Raw genomic sequence first — 20,963 nt, forward strand, 5'->3', positions numbered from 1 at the left:
TGGTGCGCTTGGATTAGACATATGGGTCATGTTTGGAGCATCCCAGGTTCTATAAAAGAACACTTTGAGAGTTGGAGGACTATGACTTTGAGAAAAGACGTGCGAAAAATATGGTTAGTTGGATTTTTCCAGAATAAGACAGCAGATGTGGTAGACTGTGTGAATAGGTCATTTTGTTGCTCTAGAGAGTGGTGCAAAAATTGACTCGTGTTGTTGATGGCTATGACAGAGATGACATAGGAGTTGCTAAATTTCATGTAATGTATTTCTATATGCTCCACTGCATGTGTTGAGCTTGATTCTCTTTTCAAAAAAAAAAGGGTAAAGTATATTTTTTGTCCCTGAAGTTTGGCAAAAGTTTCAAAAATACCCTTAAGTTTTATTTTGTTTCAATTTTGTCCCAGAAGTTTTCGATTTGCATCAAATATATTCCCGACGGCTAAATTTTCAAAAAATTTAAGACCAATCTAACAATAATGCATGAAAATGATGCTTAATTTGCTTGTGTTGAAGGTTGTTCTTATGAAATTGTTGTTGAATTGGTCTTAAATTTTTTGAAAAATTAGCCGCCAAGGGTGTATTTGATGCAGATCGAAAACTTTTGGGACAAAATTGAAACAAAATAAAACTTAGGGGTATTTTTGAAACTTTTGTCAAACTTTAGGGACAAAAAGTATAATTTACCCAAAAAAAAAAAAAGTTCTAAGGTTAATAAATTACCATTCTAAGGGTGTGGAATTGAAATAGGGAGTAAACGTTCATAACTCATTTAAGTGTGTGAAAATAAAAACGTACATAATTCCACCTATTTAACCCATTGTCAACCTTATCTATTTTAACATCACGTTTGTATAGATATGATTATTTGTTTTCGTACATCATATTTGCAGGCATCCTGCTCGTATTCAACATTCATATTGATAATGATGAGCTCTCTGGTGCCGGATCATGATCCAGTTGTCCATCGCCATTGAAGGCCAATGATTGATCTATAATTTTAGTATGGGAAGGTTCTGAAGGTAGAAGTGAATAAAAAGATTCAGATGATGAGTTCCTCTTTATAGGAAATTTAGGCTTGCAATTACGGTGGGCATGAGTACCTTTGTAGTTTACATGAATAATTTCCCCATCTATTGTTCTCTCTACTTTCTTCTTAACCTTGCAATTCGGGTGTGAGCATCTGTAGAAGCTTATCTGATTTCCCCTTCTTCTCAATGGATTCTCTTCATATTTTCTCCAACTGTATCCATCATCCTGCATTTGTTTTTTGCCATGGTCGTAACTGCATTGGAAGGCATTTAAGTAGTCATCATTTTCAGCGTCAATATCTACTGTTACATGGTCTTGCATTCTTAGTGTTCTCACATGCGATTGAGATTCCCATTTGGAACGAAGAATCATGAGAGTGTAACAAAAGATGGCTGCAACGATGGAGAGCATCAAGCTGATCTTCATGAGTTGAATAGTTAGGCATCCAAGGAAGAAGTTGAGAAGCTCTGCCTCAAAGCCAAGATCAATTTGCCTTGACAGGGACAAAGACATCAAGGCGAAAGAAACATTCGAAATCATGCTTAGTAAGTCTGGTTTTCCATTGTCAGATTTGTCAGAGAAAAATGAGTAGAGAGAGGTTAGAAGCAAAACCAGAACACCCACATAAGCTTTAAGCAAGAAACTCCTTGAAAGCCTGCATTTTTTGGGAAATAGCATGATGGTGCTGATGCTGAAACTTAACAGGGTGTAAAGAATGATCTTCAACAAGTTCCACTCCCCAAATAGATGTTTGAAAGAGGAACTCTTAGCATAACACAGAAATCCATTGGCACTTGACATAAATCCCACAAATCTCCATAGCCTTTTCTGGTTTAGATGGTAGGAATTCTGGGTTGGCATGCCGCTTAAATTTACAAGTGCAGGACCTTTCAATTGTGTTTTTAAGATTGGTGAAGTTGTAGTACTAAAGGTCTGAAAGTCAAATCGCGTGTTTACTTGGACTTTGAAATTATTACTTGATGAAGTTGCTGACAATCCAGTTTCTACCCATAAACTAATAGTTATACGTTACACACTGTTTGAACTTGGACTAAATCTTGAACGACAAATTCTATATTCTTCCATATTAAGTAAGTCGTGTTATCGGTTTTTCACGTTAGATAGATTCATTGCTATTTTTAATTTAAATTCTAAAATTAATAATAAAATAAAACTCTAAACTCTAAATTATAATCTATAAATTATATTTAAATTTTAAATTCTAAATTAAGTAAATTATAAACACTACAACCTAAATTTTAAAATAAAAACTAACATTAAATTAGCAAAAAAATTAACACCAGCAAAAATATTCATTTGTTTTCATAACACAAAAAAAATAATCTTAAACCATATAAATAAATAAAAAAATTTTGGAAAAAAAGTCCACAACCAACTAATAAAAATCAGCCAACTTCAACCAATATATAATTATGAGATCACAAAACAAAATTATTTATTGGCTAAATTTTCAAAATAATTTTTGAAATTAGTCTCGTACACCAAAATCATCTCTAAAATTATCAAACATGACATATATTAGTCTTTGACTTGTTTTTCATTAATGATTTAATGCTAGTGAATTAGTGATACATGTTACATAATAATTTAGTCAACGATAAAAACAAATATTATAATTGGCAACTCTATTAATATTAAAAATTTAAAAAAATTCAGAAATTATGTTGTAATTTAATTATTTTTTATTTGTTTTTAAATTATGATTAGATTTTTATTCACTATTTTTTATTAGATTAGTTTTAATTAATTTTATTATTTTTTATTGTAAAAAAAGTTCAACGAGCTACTTCTCCACCGTGCCAATCCGCCATCATGATTCATGAGATAGTTTAATATTTTAGGCCTGATTTACATGCACACAAGAGAGAAAAGAGGATTGCTAAATTTTTCAAAAGAATACAAGGCAATACTTGAACTGATATGATCCTACATTCCTATATATCAGCCCAGGGAGTGACTCAGAGAAGGGAGCGGTATCCTCACCAATTTGATTGATCACAAAAGAATAACAATGTACAGTCTCAATGTCAAGTGTCAACCCTTCTTATGCTATTTCTTTGATTGGTTCTTCGTTATTTTTTTTTTTAATATAGTGATAATTCTTCTGCTAAAATAGTCAATAATAACATATACATTTAAGAGAAAAATCTTAAACGCCTCTAACAATTATTTCAAAAGACAACGAGACTCTTAACAAAAAAAATATTATTTTCAGCCTCTAATTTTTATTTTTACGGGACTAATTAGTCTCTATACCAAAAAAAATCAATGTTTTTTCTTAGTACAGGAACTAATCATTAAGAAAAGAGCGTGACCCGTTCATTAAGAAATTAATTCAGATTTTCCAATATTCAAATTGCAAACTCTTCCATATATAATTTATAATTTTTTTTTTGAACAAGAGAACTTAACACAATAAATGGAGCAAGAATAACAACAAGCAAATAAAAACATTAAAAAAAATTATAAAAAAATTCATCAATTATTTTTATGCTCCTCTTTTTATAGTGTACTCCTAATTTTATACTCGTAGAAACATCTTCAACCACTCCAATCTTACTAAAATTCTGTCAATCCAATTTAAAAATCCTCTAACATAGCAAAATTTTGAATCAGTGACTTACTAATTTATTTTTCACATTCCGCCCTTATATTTAAACATTTAGATATAGTATCGAATATATACCGTCTAATTCATCGAAACTTTTGCTTCACCTCTTCTGTTATAGAATTAGGTTTAACAATGTATAGATTCCAAAATAAATAGCAGTTTCTATTACAAATACATTTATCAACGAGATTTTCATTTTCTAGCAATGGAAGTGGAGGAAAAAAAATAAGTGTTCTCTTTTACCACGATTTTCCACACACTTTGAAATAACACCCTCATCTATCATTATGTCTACAGAGTAATCCAAGAAATAAAAACCACAATTTGAAAGATCATTCACGAAATTATAATTTGAATCCAATAACTGGAACTAAATTCCTATTAGAAATAGCTAACAAACGAATACAAGTGAATAACCTAATTAGATTCCAAAACCAGCCATTTTACAAACCCTAAATTGAATCAAATATCAGAAAAATGTGATTGAAAATTGAGGATTTTGATTCATTTTCAGCAAGATGAATCAAAGTGGGGAGTATTCGCAGCTTGTCGAATGGAAGAAACCCACACCACGACACTATGAAAATATTATACGACAGAATAACTCAAAAATTATGAAAAAGCTTTCATCATTATCTCGTACTGTCGCTATGGCTTTCTCTTTTGTCAATGCTGTTCCAGGAGACGATTAGCTATGTATTCAGTAGTGATAACTTTTCCATTTTAATCGTCAACCAACACTAATAAATGTTGATGCAGTGGTTCAAAGTTTAGGTGAAAGATTTAGGACATAATTTGAGAGAAATAATACGTTTTAAAGTAAAACAGAGACATAGTTGTTATGAGAGGGGAGTAAGGCTTTGTAACATTTGAATATTCTTTCGGCACACTAAAAGATGTTGTTTCAAGATTTTGAGAGCTTTGAATTAAAATTATGTCGTTTTATTGTGTGTCATTCTGGCAATTAACGAACCACATCAATGAGCTAGCCATCTCAGCGCAAGATATCATGATGAAAAGACTATTACGATGAGATTAGTTATCTTTTAAAAACGAATTTAATTAATTTTATCTTTTAAAGATAAAAATAAAAATTAAAATATTTTTTAGAGATGATTTTAATTATTAACTTTAAGAATAATCTTTTTAGATATTATTCCCTCTAATCTAGAATCATTAATTTATAATAATGTTACGAGTGCATCTGTAACCCGAGAACTTGTTTAGTTTCAGTTTTTTGGCTCCGACCCTGGTGGAATACTAAAAAAGAAACGAACAAAAAGAATGAAAGTAATATTTTTTATTTAAAAAACTGGATATAAATTAAGGGAGAAAATACAATATGAATGCTAATTAATTTTTTTACGTAATGTATATAGAATAATGTTATATATATAATTTTTTTATTAATTAAATTTAATCAAATTATCTTAACATTAATAACATTTATTTTCATAACTCTTATTCACTTATTTAAATAAATTTTATTATTTTATTTAGTTGGATTTAGTTGATAAAACTTTAATATATACTTTAACATTTCTCACGCTTATAATTGTGAAGTAATGAAGTTGTAGACTATAGGAAGAAAGGTTTTGACTTTTGAGAGAGAAATTTGTCGCAATTGGAGCATGGAAAGCTCAAAGCTGAATAAGTTTACGCGTGTCTTATTGACTCATAAGTCATACGTAATAACTGCTCTATAATTTATTAGCAATCGACGTATTTGTTAAGACTTCAATTCCAATTTCTACACACTATTGCAATCACTGGACTTGGTTTTGAACCAAGCAAAAACACATTCAGTTTAGAATAACTTCGATGGTAGTTTTTATTTTATCTCATAAAATATCACATAATTATTTATAATACTATACGTTATAAACAATAATTTAAAATTAAATATAATATTTAACGTTCAATATTTGATTTTAATTTAATTTCAATTAAATATTATTTATAATTATTTTGTCAAAATAGTTATAGAAATGATAAAATTTTATTAATTCGCTATTAAAATAATATTATCTCTGTAAAATAAAATTATTTTTATTTCATTATTAATTTTAGAATTATGTTACGTGTACACTAAAATCAACCATCAAAGTCAGCTATCAATATAAAATACATACTGAAATATACATACACATTAAAAATAAATTAAACCACCCATATATTTATATACAAATACATTAGTGGGTGGCTAATTTTAATATACAAATAGCATTTTTGTTAATTTTAATACAAATTTTATTTCTCAATATATATAAGATTTTGAGTTTTTAAAAATTAAAATAATAAATTATTTACAATTTATTATATTTGTTTAAAATTTTACTTTTAAAAAATTATTTTATTAAAAATAATTAAATTGAATTTATGACATTTTGAGTTTAAAAATTATTTTAGATTTATATAAATTTTATAATAATTAGATTTTTTTAATATTTAAAATTTAAGAGTTTTAGTAATTTGAAAATAATGAAAATTTGATTTAATTTGAATAATTGAGATTTAGAATTTAATATTTTAATTTTATGAACTAAAAAAATTAATTAGAGCATCTCTAATTTTAAATTAGAGTACTTATTTGAAACTAATTAGTAAGTTGATAAATAAATAATATTCTTAAAATAATTATAGTAGAATACATTTAGTTTTCAATTATTACTCTATCCTATTTTATCAAAATTTTTATACTGTCCTTATTTTTTTTATCAAACTCAAACCCTAATTTTGTTAACACTCACCTCACCCCTTACTATCTCTCAGCCACCACATACACACACATTGAGCGAAGAAGAAAAGAAGACAAAATCTGAGAGAGGGAAAACAAAGGAGGAAGGAAGAAAAAAAGAGGAGTAGAGAGAGGCAGCGCTGGTGGAATCACTGCCACCACCATCGTTGTGCTAGAGAGAAGATGCGACGGGGGATAGGAAGGAGGGCGCATTTCTGTCGCTGCCAAGTCGCAATGCCGCCGCTGCCGTTAGAGTCATCACCGATTAGAGCCCTTCTCGTTGCCGTCAAGGCTGCCGCTGTCACAGTAGAGGAGAGAGAATGAGACAAAGACAAAAAGGACGTTGCGGTTGGAGCTAGATGCTTTTGCCGCCGTCGAGCCACTTCACTGTCGCCGCCGTCGTCGTTGCGACTACGGGCATGAATATCAAACAGAGAGAAGGAGATGCAGTGAGCAGAAGAAGGGAGTGGATCTCTTTCTGTCACCGTCGCTGCTGAGCTATTGTTCCGCTACTGAAGGAGAGCTCATCGGAAAGCTGCTGCTATCCTGCCCAGTCGTGCTCTATCCTTTATTCTTCCTTCATTGGATCCTTCCGTCGCTGCCCTTACCCTTTGAAAACACTGCAGGAATTGCTTTGCACCTCTGTCAGTTCTGTTTCACCACCATTCTAGCCTAGTTAGTGACTGCTTGTTCTGTTTTGTTTCTGTCACTGTTTTATCACTGCCATTGATGATGTTGTCTTTGCTCTACCTTTAGTCGTTGCTGCCGCGTGCCACTGGCTTGCCACTTCTGCTCCGTTGTGCCCCTGTTTGCCATTTTGCCTACCGAAAAAAATGTTGTTGGAACTCCTGCTGCTCCAGTCCAAATTCTGTGCTATTTCGTTCCATTCTACTTCACCCATCCTCACCCTTTAATTTGGCACTCCAATTCGATCTCTTCAGTCTCTTAGGACCATATTATAAGTAGGCTTTACGTTTATAATTACTTTTAGTTTATGCTATTGCCAACGTTTATATATATTTATGATATTATACTTGAAGAATTTTTGTTTGATTAAAATAATAGATTTATTAGAGTAAATAATTTATTTATGTGAAGCTTACACTTTAAGAACTTTACATGAGACTGAATACATGTTTGATAAAGTTTTGCATTATTTTAGAATATTCGATTTTATTTGAATATATGTTTTTGAAACATTGAATTATTGTTGATACTCATTTATATACTCTGAGATTGTAAAATATAATTGACATTAATGATTGAAAAAGTATGATTGAAAGAATTTCTTATGAGAAAGTATTATCTGATTTAATTTAATACCTTACATATTTAAAATATAAAAAATTTGTTGTATTTGAAATTATATGTTTTGAATTAGTTTGAGAGACTCATATTAAATAACTGTAGTTAACGGCAGTTATGACGCACGTCAATTTAGATGCATCCGACTCGAATCTCAGCTAGCGCAAGGACATTATTAGTCTAACGTGTAGGCCACATGTTGAATCTGTTATTCTGTATGGACACACGAAAGGAAAAGGCTACCCTTAGAAGTGGAGCCACCCAAGTGTGGACTACTTAATTTGATTTTTGCACTGAAAACTTTCTTATTGATTCACTTATTTGTATAATTTACTATTTTTGATAATGTTTATATGGTCTCATGTGGATTGTAGATATATTGTCTAATTACTAAGTTGAAAAACTCACTCCGTTTTTCTAAAAATATTTTTCAGAAACAAATACTCGAAATGAGACTTTCTGTTTAAGAAAAATTGATCTGCAATGATGAGTACCTAATCTTTTTCGAATTCCTAGATGTTGTATGCTTCATATGTCATCAACAGGATCTAACTATATTGATCTATTTTATGTATATGTTAAAATGATGTGTAACTATTCATTCTAGTATTTGTAAATTTATTAAAAATATTTATAACTTTCTTATTCAACTTATATTTGAATTTGTTAGACTTACTAGAGAACAATTTTTCTGAGCGGCAGTTATGGCTCATTTTGAGCCGTGACAAAGTGGTATCAGAGCTTAGGTAAACATGTGAAATATGGAGCAAGTGTCCTATGATAGGATCACAATTGTATAGATAGAAGCGCGCCTATTTATACGAATTGTGGCACTATCAGAAGTCTATAGGAATGTCATCCTTACCTTCTATGTCATTCTTATCTTCTAGTTTTTGTTATCATATGTCATTTGCCGCTTCTTGCCACCTCTTTTCTTTTCTTTGTACCCAACCTTGAGTTATTCTTTGGTAGTTTTTTTTAACTTGCTTTTACAATGATTTCAGTTTCAGTTCTGATTCATGATTTTTGCCTTATAGCTAATTTTAATTTTTCTCTTTTTTGTAAATGTATGTTATAATTTTCTTCGTCTTTGTATTCTGTATGATTCCTGATGCTAGGATCACATGCATAGAATATTCGATTGGTGTTTGCTATGAATTACTATTTAATTCCTTAATTTATAGAATAATATTTGCATTTGTGGATTGCATGAATTTGCTGAGTTACTGATCGAGATGTTTTGTTTTGGATTTGATGAGAAATGTTGGAGTTTTGCTTCTTATGTTGATAATCTTTGAAGTTATAACATAATTTTGATTCGTTTTTTATTCTTTCTTTCAAATCAACAATTTTAAAAATTGTTATTTAGTTGTTCAAAGAGAAGGACTATGTGATACAACTTATGAATGGAGTGTTATTGTTATTTTTTGGATTGGTGATTTTCTCTGATTAGGTGTAGTGAAATGTTTAGATGATTAGTTAGCTGAATCGAAGGTCTTTTTCAATCCAGAAGTTTGGTTGTACTTTTCTAATTTAATGATTTGGTTCTGTTGTGTTACTATGTTGTTGAACATGACTTTTCTATCACGGAACTATTTTTCTAATTGATAAGGCGATATCTAGATTGGGAACACTTACTCTTTGTTGGTGATTAAACGATAATTTTACTTTTGACTAAGATTTGAAATTTGAGAATTTTTTTAATTCTTGTTTTCTGAAAATTTTCTTATTCTCAACTATTGTTCTTATTTTCAGAGATTTAAGGAGATTGATTTTCTTGATTTGTAGTGCCTTTGTGAGATTGGGATTGTAAATCTTAGATATTGGAAAATACTACTAGCGATTTCCGGCAAAAAGAACTAGATATCTAATTTTTTAAAGTTGAATAAATTTTTTATACGAGTTTTTTTCATTGTTATATTCAATTAATTATTATAAACCATACTTTTTTATTATGTACCCCTTAATAACTCTAGTTTTAAATTATTTGATTTTTCAATGAGACCTAATATTTCATGATTCACATTTGGTTGGGTTCGTGGAATAAAATAGTGTAAGTGACATTATATACTAATTTGATCTACACAATGATACTTTGAATTAAATGTTTACTAAAATTGAAAAGATATTATCTATCTTAATGTGATAATATAGAATTTGTGTAAATTTTGATGCTTCTAAATTAAAAGCAAAAATTAATATTAAAATACCCAAAATTTTATTAAGATAATCACAACATATAAATACTATTGTAGTAAATTTTTCAGTAAGTTAAGATTTCATTATTAAAAGATTGGTAGTTTAAAATGTTTGTGCTCTTGTAACAAAATTTTTGTTATTTTTATTATTAGCATTATTGAATATTTATATGTTACAATTTTTTTTAATATAATTTTATATTTTCTTTTATGGTACCTGATATTGTTGCTAAATTCTTTATCTTTAGCCATTAGAATAGGTTGTTGCATATGAATTGTTATTATTGTTGTTGTTCGAGTGATGTATGTTGATTGATATCATTATTGTTTGTAAACAGTAAATTCTTGCACATTGATATAGTTAGAATTCAATTTTCTAGTCAATAATTACTCAGTAGTATTTTGTCAGATTTTCTGATACTCTTTCTCTTTTGTCTTATTGTTGTTATTATTAGTGTTTTAGATTTGTTTGATTGATTTAGTTTTTGTTATTAGTAGTTATTAGTAGTGGATAGTAGTACTATTTTGTGATTGAACTTCTAGATTTTTTTATTTGTATATACTTGTTATTTTTTTGTGCTTGCTTGCCTCAACTCCGAGTTGAAAATTTGTGAAGGACTCGATATATAAAAAAAAAGAGTTTTTTTTCTCATGATATTATATTTTCTAAAATAAAATAACAATTTGGGAGATATATTTTTTAATATATATTTGTCTAAGTTCAGTTAACTAATTATGAAAATGAATTCTCTTTTTGGTGTCTTATCTTGAGTATTTTAAAAGCAAATTCATAATTGGAGATTTAGGCCAAACAAAAAAAATAGTTATTATAATTGATCTTAATGTATTAATTGTCAATACTTTAAATTTTAGTTTTATCATTATCATTATTTTTTATGTGAATTTACTTGTAACTTCATACTAAGTCTAACTGCATGATTATAGAAAATTATTTGGCTGTATTTTACAACAATGACAAGAATGAATTGAATGTATATGTAAATTTTGGCATAAGAAACAATAAGGAGATCAATTACATTTTTTATCATGTTTTACATAACTTGTGTACTATTTAGAATAAGAAGATATCAACTTTTATATTGGCATAATTATTTAATGTCCAAGGTCATGATAATAATCTCAAAGACTTAGTCCAAGGTTTCTATAGAAAGGAAAAGGAAGCATACTGATTTTTGTGATAGTTACTATTTTCGATTTTTATGATTATTAAGTTGTCTATTTCAGAATGTGTTATCGTATTTTTAATTTATCTTTTATTTTTCTTTTTCTGTTGTTGATTTTGTCTTTTTGCTTATGCGTATCCTTACTTAATTGTGCATCTAGGTATTCTCTAAGATTTTTGAAGAAAAAAAACCTTTGCCCTGAACCTTATTAATCTTCAATTCATAAAACCTTGCATCTTTTGTTTTAACTTAAATTTGTTTGACGTGATAGCATTTATGCTTTCATCATTTCTTTTGAAATGTTCGTCTTTTATCTTTTTCTTTGAGAACGTGAAATAATTCTCTTAGTTTTATCCATTGTTGATGGATGTCCTATTTGATTTTGTTCGTAATCATTTTCTTAAATCTTTGTGAATATTACCATTTACTTTAGTGGTTATTTCTTGTGAACTTGGTACTTCTTTGATTCAACCTGAACTTGTTTTGACCTAATACACCATCTTTTCTTTTATTATTTTTATCAAAGTTCCTTGATTCAGATTTCCTTGTTAGGGTGCGATTTCTTGCACACTTCATTGTTTCTATATATCATTGTTTGATTGCGATCTTAAGCATCCTTACGCATTCTTGTGAACATCATCTGTGATGTTTGCTTTTCTCTTTGTAAGTTTTGTATCCTTTTGAATAAATTCGAACTTATTTCAGTGTCATGTGCCATTCTCAGATATAACAAGTGATACGTTAGTTCTTTAGGATATAGCTTATCGATCTTGAAATTGGGAAACTTGTAATTCTAAGGCTTGACATGAGACCGGTTGCTACCCTGGATACGTACAACAGAACCAAGGAGATTATGAATTAAGAGTGTATTTTGAGGAGATTGAAGAACGAAGTGAAAAGTGCCATGTATATCTGAGTTGTCAAGGGAATGAGAGTAGGTAAATGTCAATTGCATCGTTTTAACACAAACCTATCTTGTAACTTTTTTCATCCCATTATACTACTTTCTCATGTTTGGTAAAGTGCTAAAATCATATAACATTTTTGCATATTGTATAAACTTTTGAGGGCAAAATTTTTTTATAAGGGGGTAATGTAAGACCCCGAATTTTTCAAAATTAAACTAATGAATTATTTACGATTTATTATATTTGTTTAGAATTTTATTTTCAGAAAATTATATTATTAAGAGCAATTAAATCGAATTTATGATACTTTGAGTTTAAAAATTATTTTGAACTTATATAAATTTTAAAATAATTAGATATTTTTAATATTTAAAATAGTAATTTAAAAATAATCAAGATTTGATTCAATTTGAATAATTGAGATTTAGGATTTAATACTTTAATTTTATAAATTAAAAGAAAATTAATTATATTATCACTAATTTTAAATTAGAGTACTTATTTGAAACTAATTAGTAAGTTGATAAACAAAGAATATTCTTAAAATAATTATATTGGAATACATTTAGATTCAATTACTACTCTATCCTTTAATTTTATCAAAATTTCTACACTATTTTTATTCTTTTTATGAAACTCTAACCCTAACTATCTCTCAGTCACCACACACACACACACACTTAGCAAAGAAGAAAAGAAGACAGAATCTGAGAAAGGGAGAGTGAAGGAGGAAGGAAGAAGAGAAGAGGGGAAGAGAGAGCCGGCGCTGGTGGGAGTCACTGCCACCATTGTCGCTGTGCTTGAGAGAGAGAGAGAGAGAGAGAGAGAGAGAGAGAGAGAGAGAGAGGGGGGGGGAGAAGATGCGATTGTTGGGAATAAGGAGTATGACTACAATTCAATCAATCATGTGTCAAATAATTTGTTATTGTTATTATATTAAAATGTTAAAACTAAAAGGAGGTGATAACTAAGTTTGATGTAGTACGCTTGTGGGGTTGTGATATGGTGGGTTGGGAGTTTGTGGAATCAATGGGTGCTTCTGGTGGTTTACTGTTAATGTGGGATAATTTATTATTTAAATGTTCGAATTGTTACAAAGGAGATGGTTGGCTGTGCGTTGAAGGTTTGCTGACAAAAATAATTTTAAATGTGCTTTTTGCTTGGTATATGGTGCACATGCTCGGAATGAGAAATTGGTGATGTGGGAAGAGTTAAGCTACATCGTGGGATTATGTCAGGTCCCGTTTTGTTTCATGGGAGACTTTAATGAGATACTACGGGTGGAGAAAAGGAAAGGCGCTGTTAGTTTACCGGCATCTGCGGAGGATTTTAAGGAATGGGTGCAAGACCTACAGATAGTAGATTTACCATTGACCGATCGGAAATTCACATCGTTCCGAGGACAATTTTGTAGCCACATTGATAGGATCTTGGTCAGTTTGGAGTGGCTTGAGGAGTTTCCAGATACTCGTTTGAAAGGGGGACCGAGAGGTCTATCTGATCATTGCCCGTTGATCTTAGAAGATTCTAAATTTTGTGCCAGTCCGAGACTTTTTCGTAGTTTGGATTTCTGGTTCACACATGAAGGATTTCTGAAGTTGGTAAAGGATGAGTAGAGGAGATTGGGAGATGATACGTTCACAAACAAGCTGAAGGCTTTGATGGTACCGCTAAGAAGATGGCACAAGAATAATTTTGGGGACATGGACAGCAGGATAAAAAAGTTTGAGGAAGAGATTAAGAAGATTGATGATATGGTTAGTGCTGGTAATTATGATGGAACAATGGAGGCTAGAAGGAAGGCACTAGTGACTTGCTGTGCGAAGTGGTATGTCAGAAAAGAGATCCATTGGAAGCAGATGTCCCGATCCCAACATGCTCGAGAAATGGACAAGAACACTAGGTACTTCCACAACATAGCATCGGCAAGAAGGAGGAACAACATAATCGATTCTTTAGTGATTAATGGAAGACTGATACGAAATCAGGCCAGAATAAAGACTACGATTACAGGCTTTTATAAAGAACTGTATAGGCAGGAGCATGCTCCTTTGGTTGGGATCCGTGAGGGACTGGTCAAGAAGATTGATGAAGACGATGCAGCAGTGTTAGAGGAAATGCCATCAGTCGAGGAAGTACGAGAGGCAGTTTGGGATTGTGAGTCCAGTAAAGCACCGGGTGGTGATGGCTATAATATGAACTTCATAAAGAAGTGTTGGGGGGAGATTGGTCAGGAGTTTATTGGAGCTGTGTTGGGCTTTTTTTAGACTGCTAAGTTACCAACAGATGCTAATGTCACTTGGGTGGCGCTAGCTCCAAAATTTGTGGGGGCTAAGAAAATCAAAGACCTTAGACCGATTAGTATGGTTGGCTGTGTTTATAAGGTGATATCCAAAGTGCTGGTAAGAAGAATGCAGTTAGTGATGCCACAGTTAGTGGGGGAGACTCAATCTGCGTTTGTTAAGGACCGCAAAATACATGATGGTGCTCTCATTGCTTGTGAAACGGTCCAATGCCTGAAGTTGAGAAAGAAGCAGGCGGCTATTGTTAAATTAGACTTCCAGAAAGTATACGACAGAGTGAGATGGAGTTTTGTGGATATAGTGCTACAGAAGATGGGGTTTGGTATTACATGGAGGACTTGGGTGAAAGAATGTGTGACTACAACGTCTATGTCGGTGTTGATCAATGGTTTTCTATCCAAACCATTCAAGATGGAGAGAGGACTCAGACAAAGAGACTCCCTATCGCCTTTCCTGTTTGTTCTTATTGTTGATGTGCTACACAGGATGGTGGGCGATGCGGTAAGAAATGGAAGAATTTCTCCACTGCTAGTGGGAAGGGACAATATAGAACTGTCGCATCTCCAGTTTGCAGATGATACGATATTGTTTTGTCCACAGGACACAGAGACGCTTGTGAATTATAAGAGGCTATTGAGGTGCTTTGAGTTAATGTCTGGCCTGAGTATCAACTTTGATAAGTCGAGCATAATTTCAATCAACTGTGAGAAGGAATGGGTGACGAATGTGTGTGGTTTGTTGGGATGTGCCGAAGCTGTGTTACCTGTTAGGTACCTAGGAATTTCGTATTAATCCTCGGTTGGTAAGGACTTGGAAACCAATCATAGACAAGGTGAAAGAGAAGCTGATCTTATGGAAAGCTAGATCTCTTAATAAAGTGGGTAAGTTGGTCCTCATAAAATCTGTTCTCAATAGCCTACCGATTTACTACTTAAGCTTGTATAAGATGCCAAAGGCGGTTGCAGAAAAGATAATTGGACTGCAGAGAAGATTCTTGTGGTGTAAAGAGGATGGGAATAACGGTTTACCCCTGGTGAAATGGGAGGTAGTTCAAGCTCCAAAAAAGCTAGGTGGTTTGGGGGTGGGAGATGCTTTACTTAGAAATGCGGTGCTTCTGTTTAAGTGGTGGTGGCGCTTCTCAAAGGAGGAATGCCCGCTGGGGAAGAAAGTTGTATGCTCTTGCAATCAGTTGGACCCAACTGTAGTGCTGTCAAACCAAACTTTGCCATCAAGAGGGGGCCCGTGGAAAGATATCTGCCAGCTTAATATAAAGGAGCAACATGTCAGAGATATGATGATTAGTGGTTTGTCTATGGAGGTGGGTAATGGTAGAAAAACTCGTTTTTGGGAGGATGCTTGGTTACAAAGTGGATCGTTGAGAGATAGTTTTCCGAGATTCTTCTCTATTTCAAATCAACAAGGGTTCGTAATAGGGGACTGTGGGTTCTGGGATGGGTTAGAGTGGGTATGGAACCTCCAGTGGAGGAGAGAACTGTTCCAATGGGAGTTAGAGTTACTCACCCAGCTTCATGATCGGCTTCGGGTTGTGAGATTATCGAGTGATAGAGAGGATTCAGTTATTTGAAAATTTGACAAAAAAGGTATTTTTTCTACTAATTCTTTTATGCAGGTGTTGCAGCGAGAGACTCTTTCACAGGACATCACGGATTACAGCTTCACTAGTTCCATTTGGAGAGAAAGCAAATGTATTGCTTCTAGCTTCCAACGGAATCCATTTCTATCATGTAGTGGAATTCAAATTTCATTAAAGTGAAGTTAATACATGTATTAGAAACATGAGAGAGAGTTGGTCTTTGATTTGATGGACATCATCAAACTACACGCTACTCAGCAAAGAGAGTGGGAAATTAATTCACTTTTATTCTCTCTCTTTGTTTCATTAATTATTGTTCATAATTTCTCTTTCCTCTCTCTCATTTCTTTCTTCTTTTTCGGTCTTTACACAGCAAACCATGGAAGCTACAACTAGCCACCGTAGAGAAGAAGAAGCACGCTACAAGACCATCACAATGATGGCAAGAAAAACAAAACTAAAAGTATGCTGTGGCTAAGATTCTTATCACTTGTGTTAAGATTTGGTGATAAGATCTTGGCTTCTCCATACCCAAAAATAGAAGAGAAGATTTCGGTCAGAGAAGAAGATCCTTGGAGAGGATGACTTGACTCTGATGTTGCTCAACCACCACAGGAGGTAGCTACAGTGGCTACGTGATGGAAGAGACAGAGATTGGAGCAGATGAAGCTATCATCATCATGAAGCATCAAGGGCCAGGAGTTCATCTTGGAGAGCAAGGCAAGGATGGAGGGCTCAGATTGATGAAGATTGGTGACCAAGGAAGGACTAGAGGTAATTGCATGTTGGGTTTTGCATGGGTTATCTCTTTTCTCTCTCTGGCCAAACCGGTTCTGACTTGAAGAAGAAGAAGATTAGCTGGATCTGTTTGGTTTCAACCTTGGAGGCTTCTCCCTATAAGTAAGGGTGAACAGTCAGGGTTTGATTCAAGGAAAAGAGTGAGCACAGAGTTTCTATAGCTCCCCAAGCTTACATAAGTTCTTCTCCTTCAATGTTTTCATTTTGTACTTTTTCTGTTTAATTTTGTCATGTCTTGAGTCTCATGAAAAAAAGGCAAACAGTGAGGTTTGTAATAAAAAAGCCATAGAGTAGAAAAAGGCAGAGAGTGCAAAATTAAAAGAAAAAGCCATAGATGTCCTTAGAGGTCCTTTGTACATCTATGTTGTGTTTCATGATTCTGTGGGAATCCCCTTGCAAGTTGGGTTAGCACTTTGCAGTGAAAGCTTGGCAGTAACCAAGTCAAGTTCAGGATTGGGTTTAGATTCTGGACTTGTCCCGGATAGGAAGGGTAGTTCCTAGGGAGAATTGGTGTTTGTAATCAAGAATGATTATAGTGAAATTTCATCATTGTTGTAATGGAGACTGGATGTAGGATGCCTTGCACTTAGCAGCTGAACCAGGATATATCTTGGTGTAATTCTCTCTCTCTTCTACTCTATTTCTGTTTCTGCTGCCCAGGAGATAAAACTGAAAATATCTCATGCTGATTGACGAGACAAAAAGAAAAGTCTCGTGGCTGGGTACGAGACAAAAGAAAAAGTCTTGTGGCTGGGTATGAGACAAAAAGGCAAAAAGTTTCCAGAAGCTGTTTCAAAGACCAGCAAGTATTATTGAGTGAAAAAGGGGCTAAGATTCAACCCCCCCTTCTCTTAGCTACTGAAAACCATCAATTGATATCAGAGCTTGGTCTCAAAGAGATCAAGCTTTGCATCTTGGAGAAAAGATCTAGATGACAAAAAACAGTGGCTCAAATCTGGTGTCCTACAACCTGACCGAAGGACAGTCAAGCAACAGACCTCCTCTTTTCAATGGGAAAAACTACACCTATTAGAAGGAGAGAATGAATATCTTTGTGGAAGCAGTGGATTACAGACTTTGGAAGATTATCCTGGAGGGTCCTCAATATCCAACCGTCACAAGTGCTGAAGGAGTTGTCTCTCTTAAACCAGAAGCAAGCTGGACCAAAGAAGACAGAAAGAAAGTTGAACTCAACGCCAAGGCCATCAACTTACTCAACTGTGCTATCAGCTTTGAGGAATACCAACGGGTATCACGATGCACAACGGTAAAGGAAATCTGGGACAAACTTCTAGTTACTCATGAAGAACCACCATTGTAAAGAAAACTAGGATAGATATGTTAAACAGAGAATATGAAATGTTTACAATGAAGGAAGGAGAATCCATTGATGAATTGTTTGAGCGCTTCAACATCATCATTGTCAGCTTGGATGCTATGGGAATCAAGTATCCTGAATCTGTGCTAGTGAGAAGAGTGTCGAGATGTCTCACAAAAGAGTGGGAAACAAAAGCATTAATTATTTCTGAGAGTAGTGGTCTTGACTCCATGACATATGATGATTTGAGAGGAAATTTACTTGCTTTTGAAAACACTTATTTGAAAAAGGATTCAAAAAAGAAAGAAATTGCTTTTACATCTGTAACTAACCCCCTGGATGATGAATCCAGTGATTCTGAAAATGAATTTGTGTTGTTTGCCAAAAAATTCAGAAAAATGGTGAAGCTCAAGGAGAGAGGCAAAGGAGGCAGCTCAAGAAAACAGAAGAAAGATATCAGCAAGGTGACATGCTACAACTGTAAGGAAATGGGGCATTTCAAATATGATTGCCCTAAGTTGAAGAAGGAAGAAAAGCCGAAGAAAGGAAAGAAAAAGGGTATGATGGCATCATGGAAAGATCTGGAAAATGATTCTGAAGACAATGAAGAATCCGAAACCATGTCTCAACCATGTCTTATGGCTGACCACGTTGAACAGGTAATCATCCCTAATCGTAACACTGAATCTCTTTACCTTATGATAGATCATCTTTCTAAAAAAATAAGATGCTTTTTGCTGGATAATCAAGAACTTGAACAACAAATCATCATTCTTAAAGCAGAAAATGGATTTCTCAAAGAAAAACTAAGGGAGGCCGAAACCGCTTGTGATCTTGTTGAAGAAAATAAGCAGTTAAAAGCCCAACTTAGGAGCTGTGAAAGTGACCATTCAGTTATTGCATATGTAAATTGTTTTAAAAAAAATGAAGAGTTGCTTAAAGAAGTCAAAAGGCTTAAAGAAGACTTAGCCAAGTTCACTCAAAGTTCTGAAAATCTTAATCAAATCTTGGCTAGTCAAAAATCTCTTTATGATAAAGCTGGCTTGGGGTTCTATAAATCTGTTGAGAAACCTCATTTTAAAAACATTGCCTCATCTTCAAATGATACAAGATTTCAAAACCCAACAAGCTTTAACAAAACAGCAACTCCAAGGTTTTGTAGAATATGTAACCGCTTCAATGCTTTTTTGGTGAGAGGATGATAGGTGATAAAGTTTATAAAGTTGTTTTTTATTATAATGGCTTAGGACATAAGAGATGGTTTAACGTGAAAGGATCCAAAAAAATTTGGATACCTAAGGTCACTTGAGCTTGTTTTGTAGGTATGCCTAGCATCCAAACGGAAGGAGAATATGTGGTATATGGACAGCAGATGCTCTAGGCATATGACCGGAAAGACAACCTTCTTCATAAAGCTTGATGAATATGATGGAGGATTTGTCACTTTTGGTGATGATGCTAAAGGAAAGATAGTGGCTGTTGGGAAAGTTGGTAAAAGCTTTTCATCTTGTATAAATGATGTTCTTCTTGTAAATGGTTTGAAACATAATTTACTTAGTGTAAGCCAATTGTGTGATCTAGGTTTTGAAGTTATTTTTAGAAAGTTTGTGTGTTTGGTTGTTTGTGAAAAATCTGGGGATATTTTATTTGAGGCTAAAATGTGCAATAATGTATATGGATTAACTCTTGAGGACTTGAAAGAACATAATGTAACATGTTATACCTCTATTGAATCTGAAAAATGGCTATGGCATAGAAAGTTGGGTCATGCTAGCATGTACCAAATCTCTAAGCTAGTTAAGACAAATTTGGTAGAGGAATTCCAAATATCAAATTTGATAAGGATCTTACTTGTGATGCTTGCCAATTGGGCAAACAAATAAAATCCTCTTTTAAACCAAAAGATGGAATCTCAACCAAAAGGCCATTAGAGATGTTACACATTGATCTTTTTGGTCCAACAAGAACTCAAAGTTTAGGAGGTAAATACTATGGTCTTGTGGTGGTAGATGATTACTCTAGATTTGGTTGGGTACTTTTTCTTGCTCATAAAAATGATGCTTTTTATGCTTTTTTAACCCTTTGCAATAAAATTCAAAATGAAAAAGATTTAAAAATTGCCCATTTGAGAAGTGATCACGGAAGAGAATTTGAAAACCAAGACTTTGAAAAATTCTGTGATGACTTTGGAATTACTCATAACTTTTCATGCCCTAGAACCCCTCAACAAAATGGGGTGGTTGAGAGAAGGAATAGAAGCCTTCAAGAGATGACTAGGGCCATGCTTTGTGAGAATGAGATTCCTAAATTTTTATGGGCTGAAGCTGTAAATACAGCTTGTTACATTTTGAATAGGACAATTATTAGAAAAGGATTGAAGAAAACCCCCTATGAGCTATGGAAAGGAACCCCTCCAAATCTTAAGTATTTTTATGTTTTTGGATGCAAATGCTTTGTACTTAACAATAAAGAAAACCTTGGCAAATTTGATCCAAAATCCTATGAAGGGATGTTTGTTGGATACTCCTCCACTAGCAAGGCCTATAGGATTTATCTCAAAGAACATAGGACCATAGAGGAATCCATACATGTTACTTTTTGTGATTCTAATTTAATTCCCAGTACTGTGATAGATAATGATTCAGATTGTGAAGAAGCTGGAACAAGTAAAGAAAATCCCAAGTCTGCGCAGAATGAAGAATCTGCCAGTCCAGTTTTGTCTCGTCAGATTGGAGAAGACATTTCCATTTTATCTCCTGAGCCAGCAAGAGAAACTGAAACAGTGAGATCCACAGAAGCTCATCAAAGCTCAACACCAATCCACACTACAAGATTTTTATTTATTTGTGGCAGTTTTTTCTCTTATTTGTGGAGGTTTATAACCCCCACCAAATGGTTTGTGGAGGTTTCTAAAACCCCCAAAATTTGAGGTGCCACGAGGTCTTTTGTGGGGGTTT

The 20,963-nt window shown here is 33.1% G+C and overlaps 3 protein-coding genes across 3 annotated transcripts; 2 read left to right on the forward strand and 1 right to left on the reverse strand.

The window, feature by feature from the left end:
- Positions 1–774: 774 nt before the first annotated feature.
- Positions 775–1,935, reverse strand: LOC107608227 (uncharacterized). Its single transcript, XM_016310083.3, has one exon. The coding sequence runs from the start codon at positions 1,888–1,890 to the stop codon at positions 913–915; it is 978 nt and encodes a 325-aa protein (XP_016165569.1). The 5' UTR covers positions 1,891–1,935; the 3' UTR covers positions 775–912.
- Positions 1,936–13,246: 11,311 nt separating this feature from the next.
- Positions 13,247–13,609, forward strand: LOC148550598 (uncharacterized). The gene has a single exon (XM_088494548.1). The coding sequence runs from the start codon at positions 13,247–13,249 to the stop codon at positions 13,607–13,609; it is 363 nt and encodes a 120-aa protein (XP_088350674.1).
- Positions 13,610–13,696: 87 nt separating this feature from the next.
- Positions 13,697–14,260, forward strand: LOC107607037 (uncharacterized). The gene has a single exon (XM_016309026.1). It carries the CDS (start codon positions 13,697–13,699, stop codon positions 14,258–14,260), a length of 564 nt encoding a protein of 187 aa, XP_016164512.1.
- The last annotated feature ends 6,703 nt before the right edge of the window (positions 14,261–20,963 follow it).

Source organism: Arachis ipaensis, chromosome B7, assembly GCF_059453495.1.
Source record: "Arachis ipaensis isolate K30076 ecotype BB chromosome B7, ASM5945349v1, whole genome shotgun sequence".
In the NCBI taxonomy this organism is placed as follows: Eukaryota; Viridiplantae; Streptophyta; class Magnoliopsida; order Fabales; family Fabaceae; genus Arachis; species Arachis ipaensis.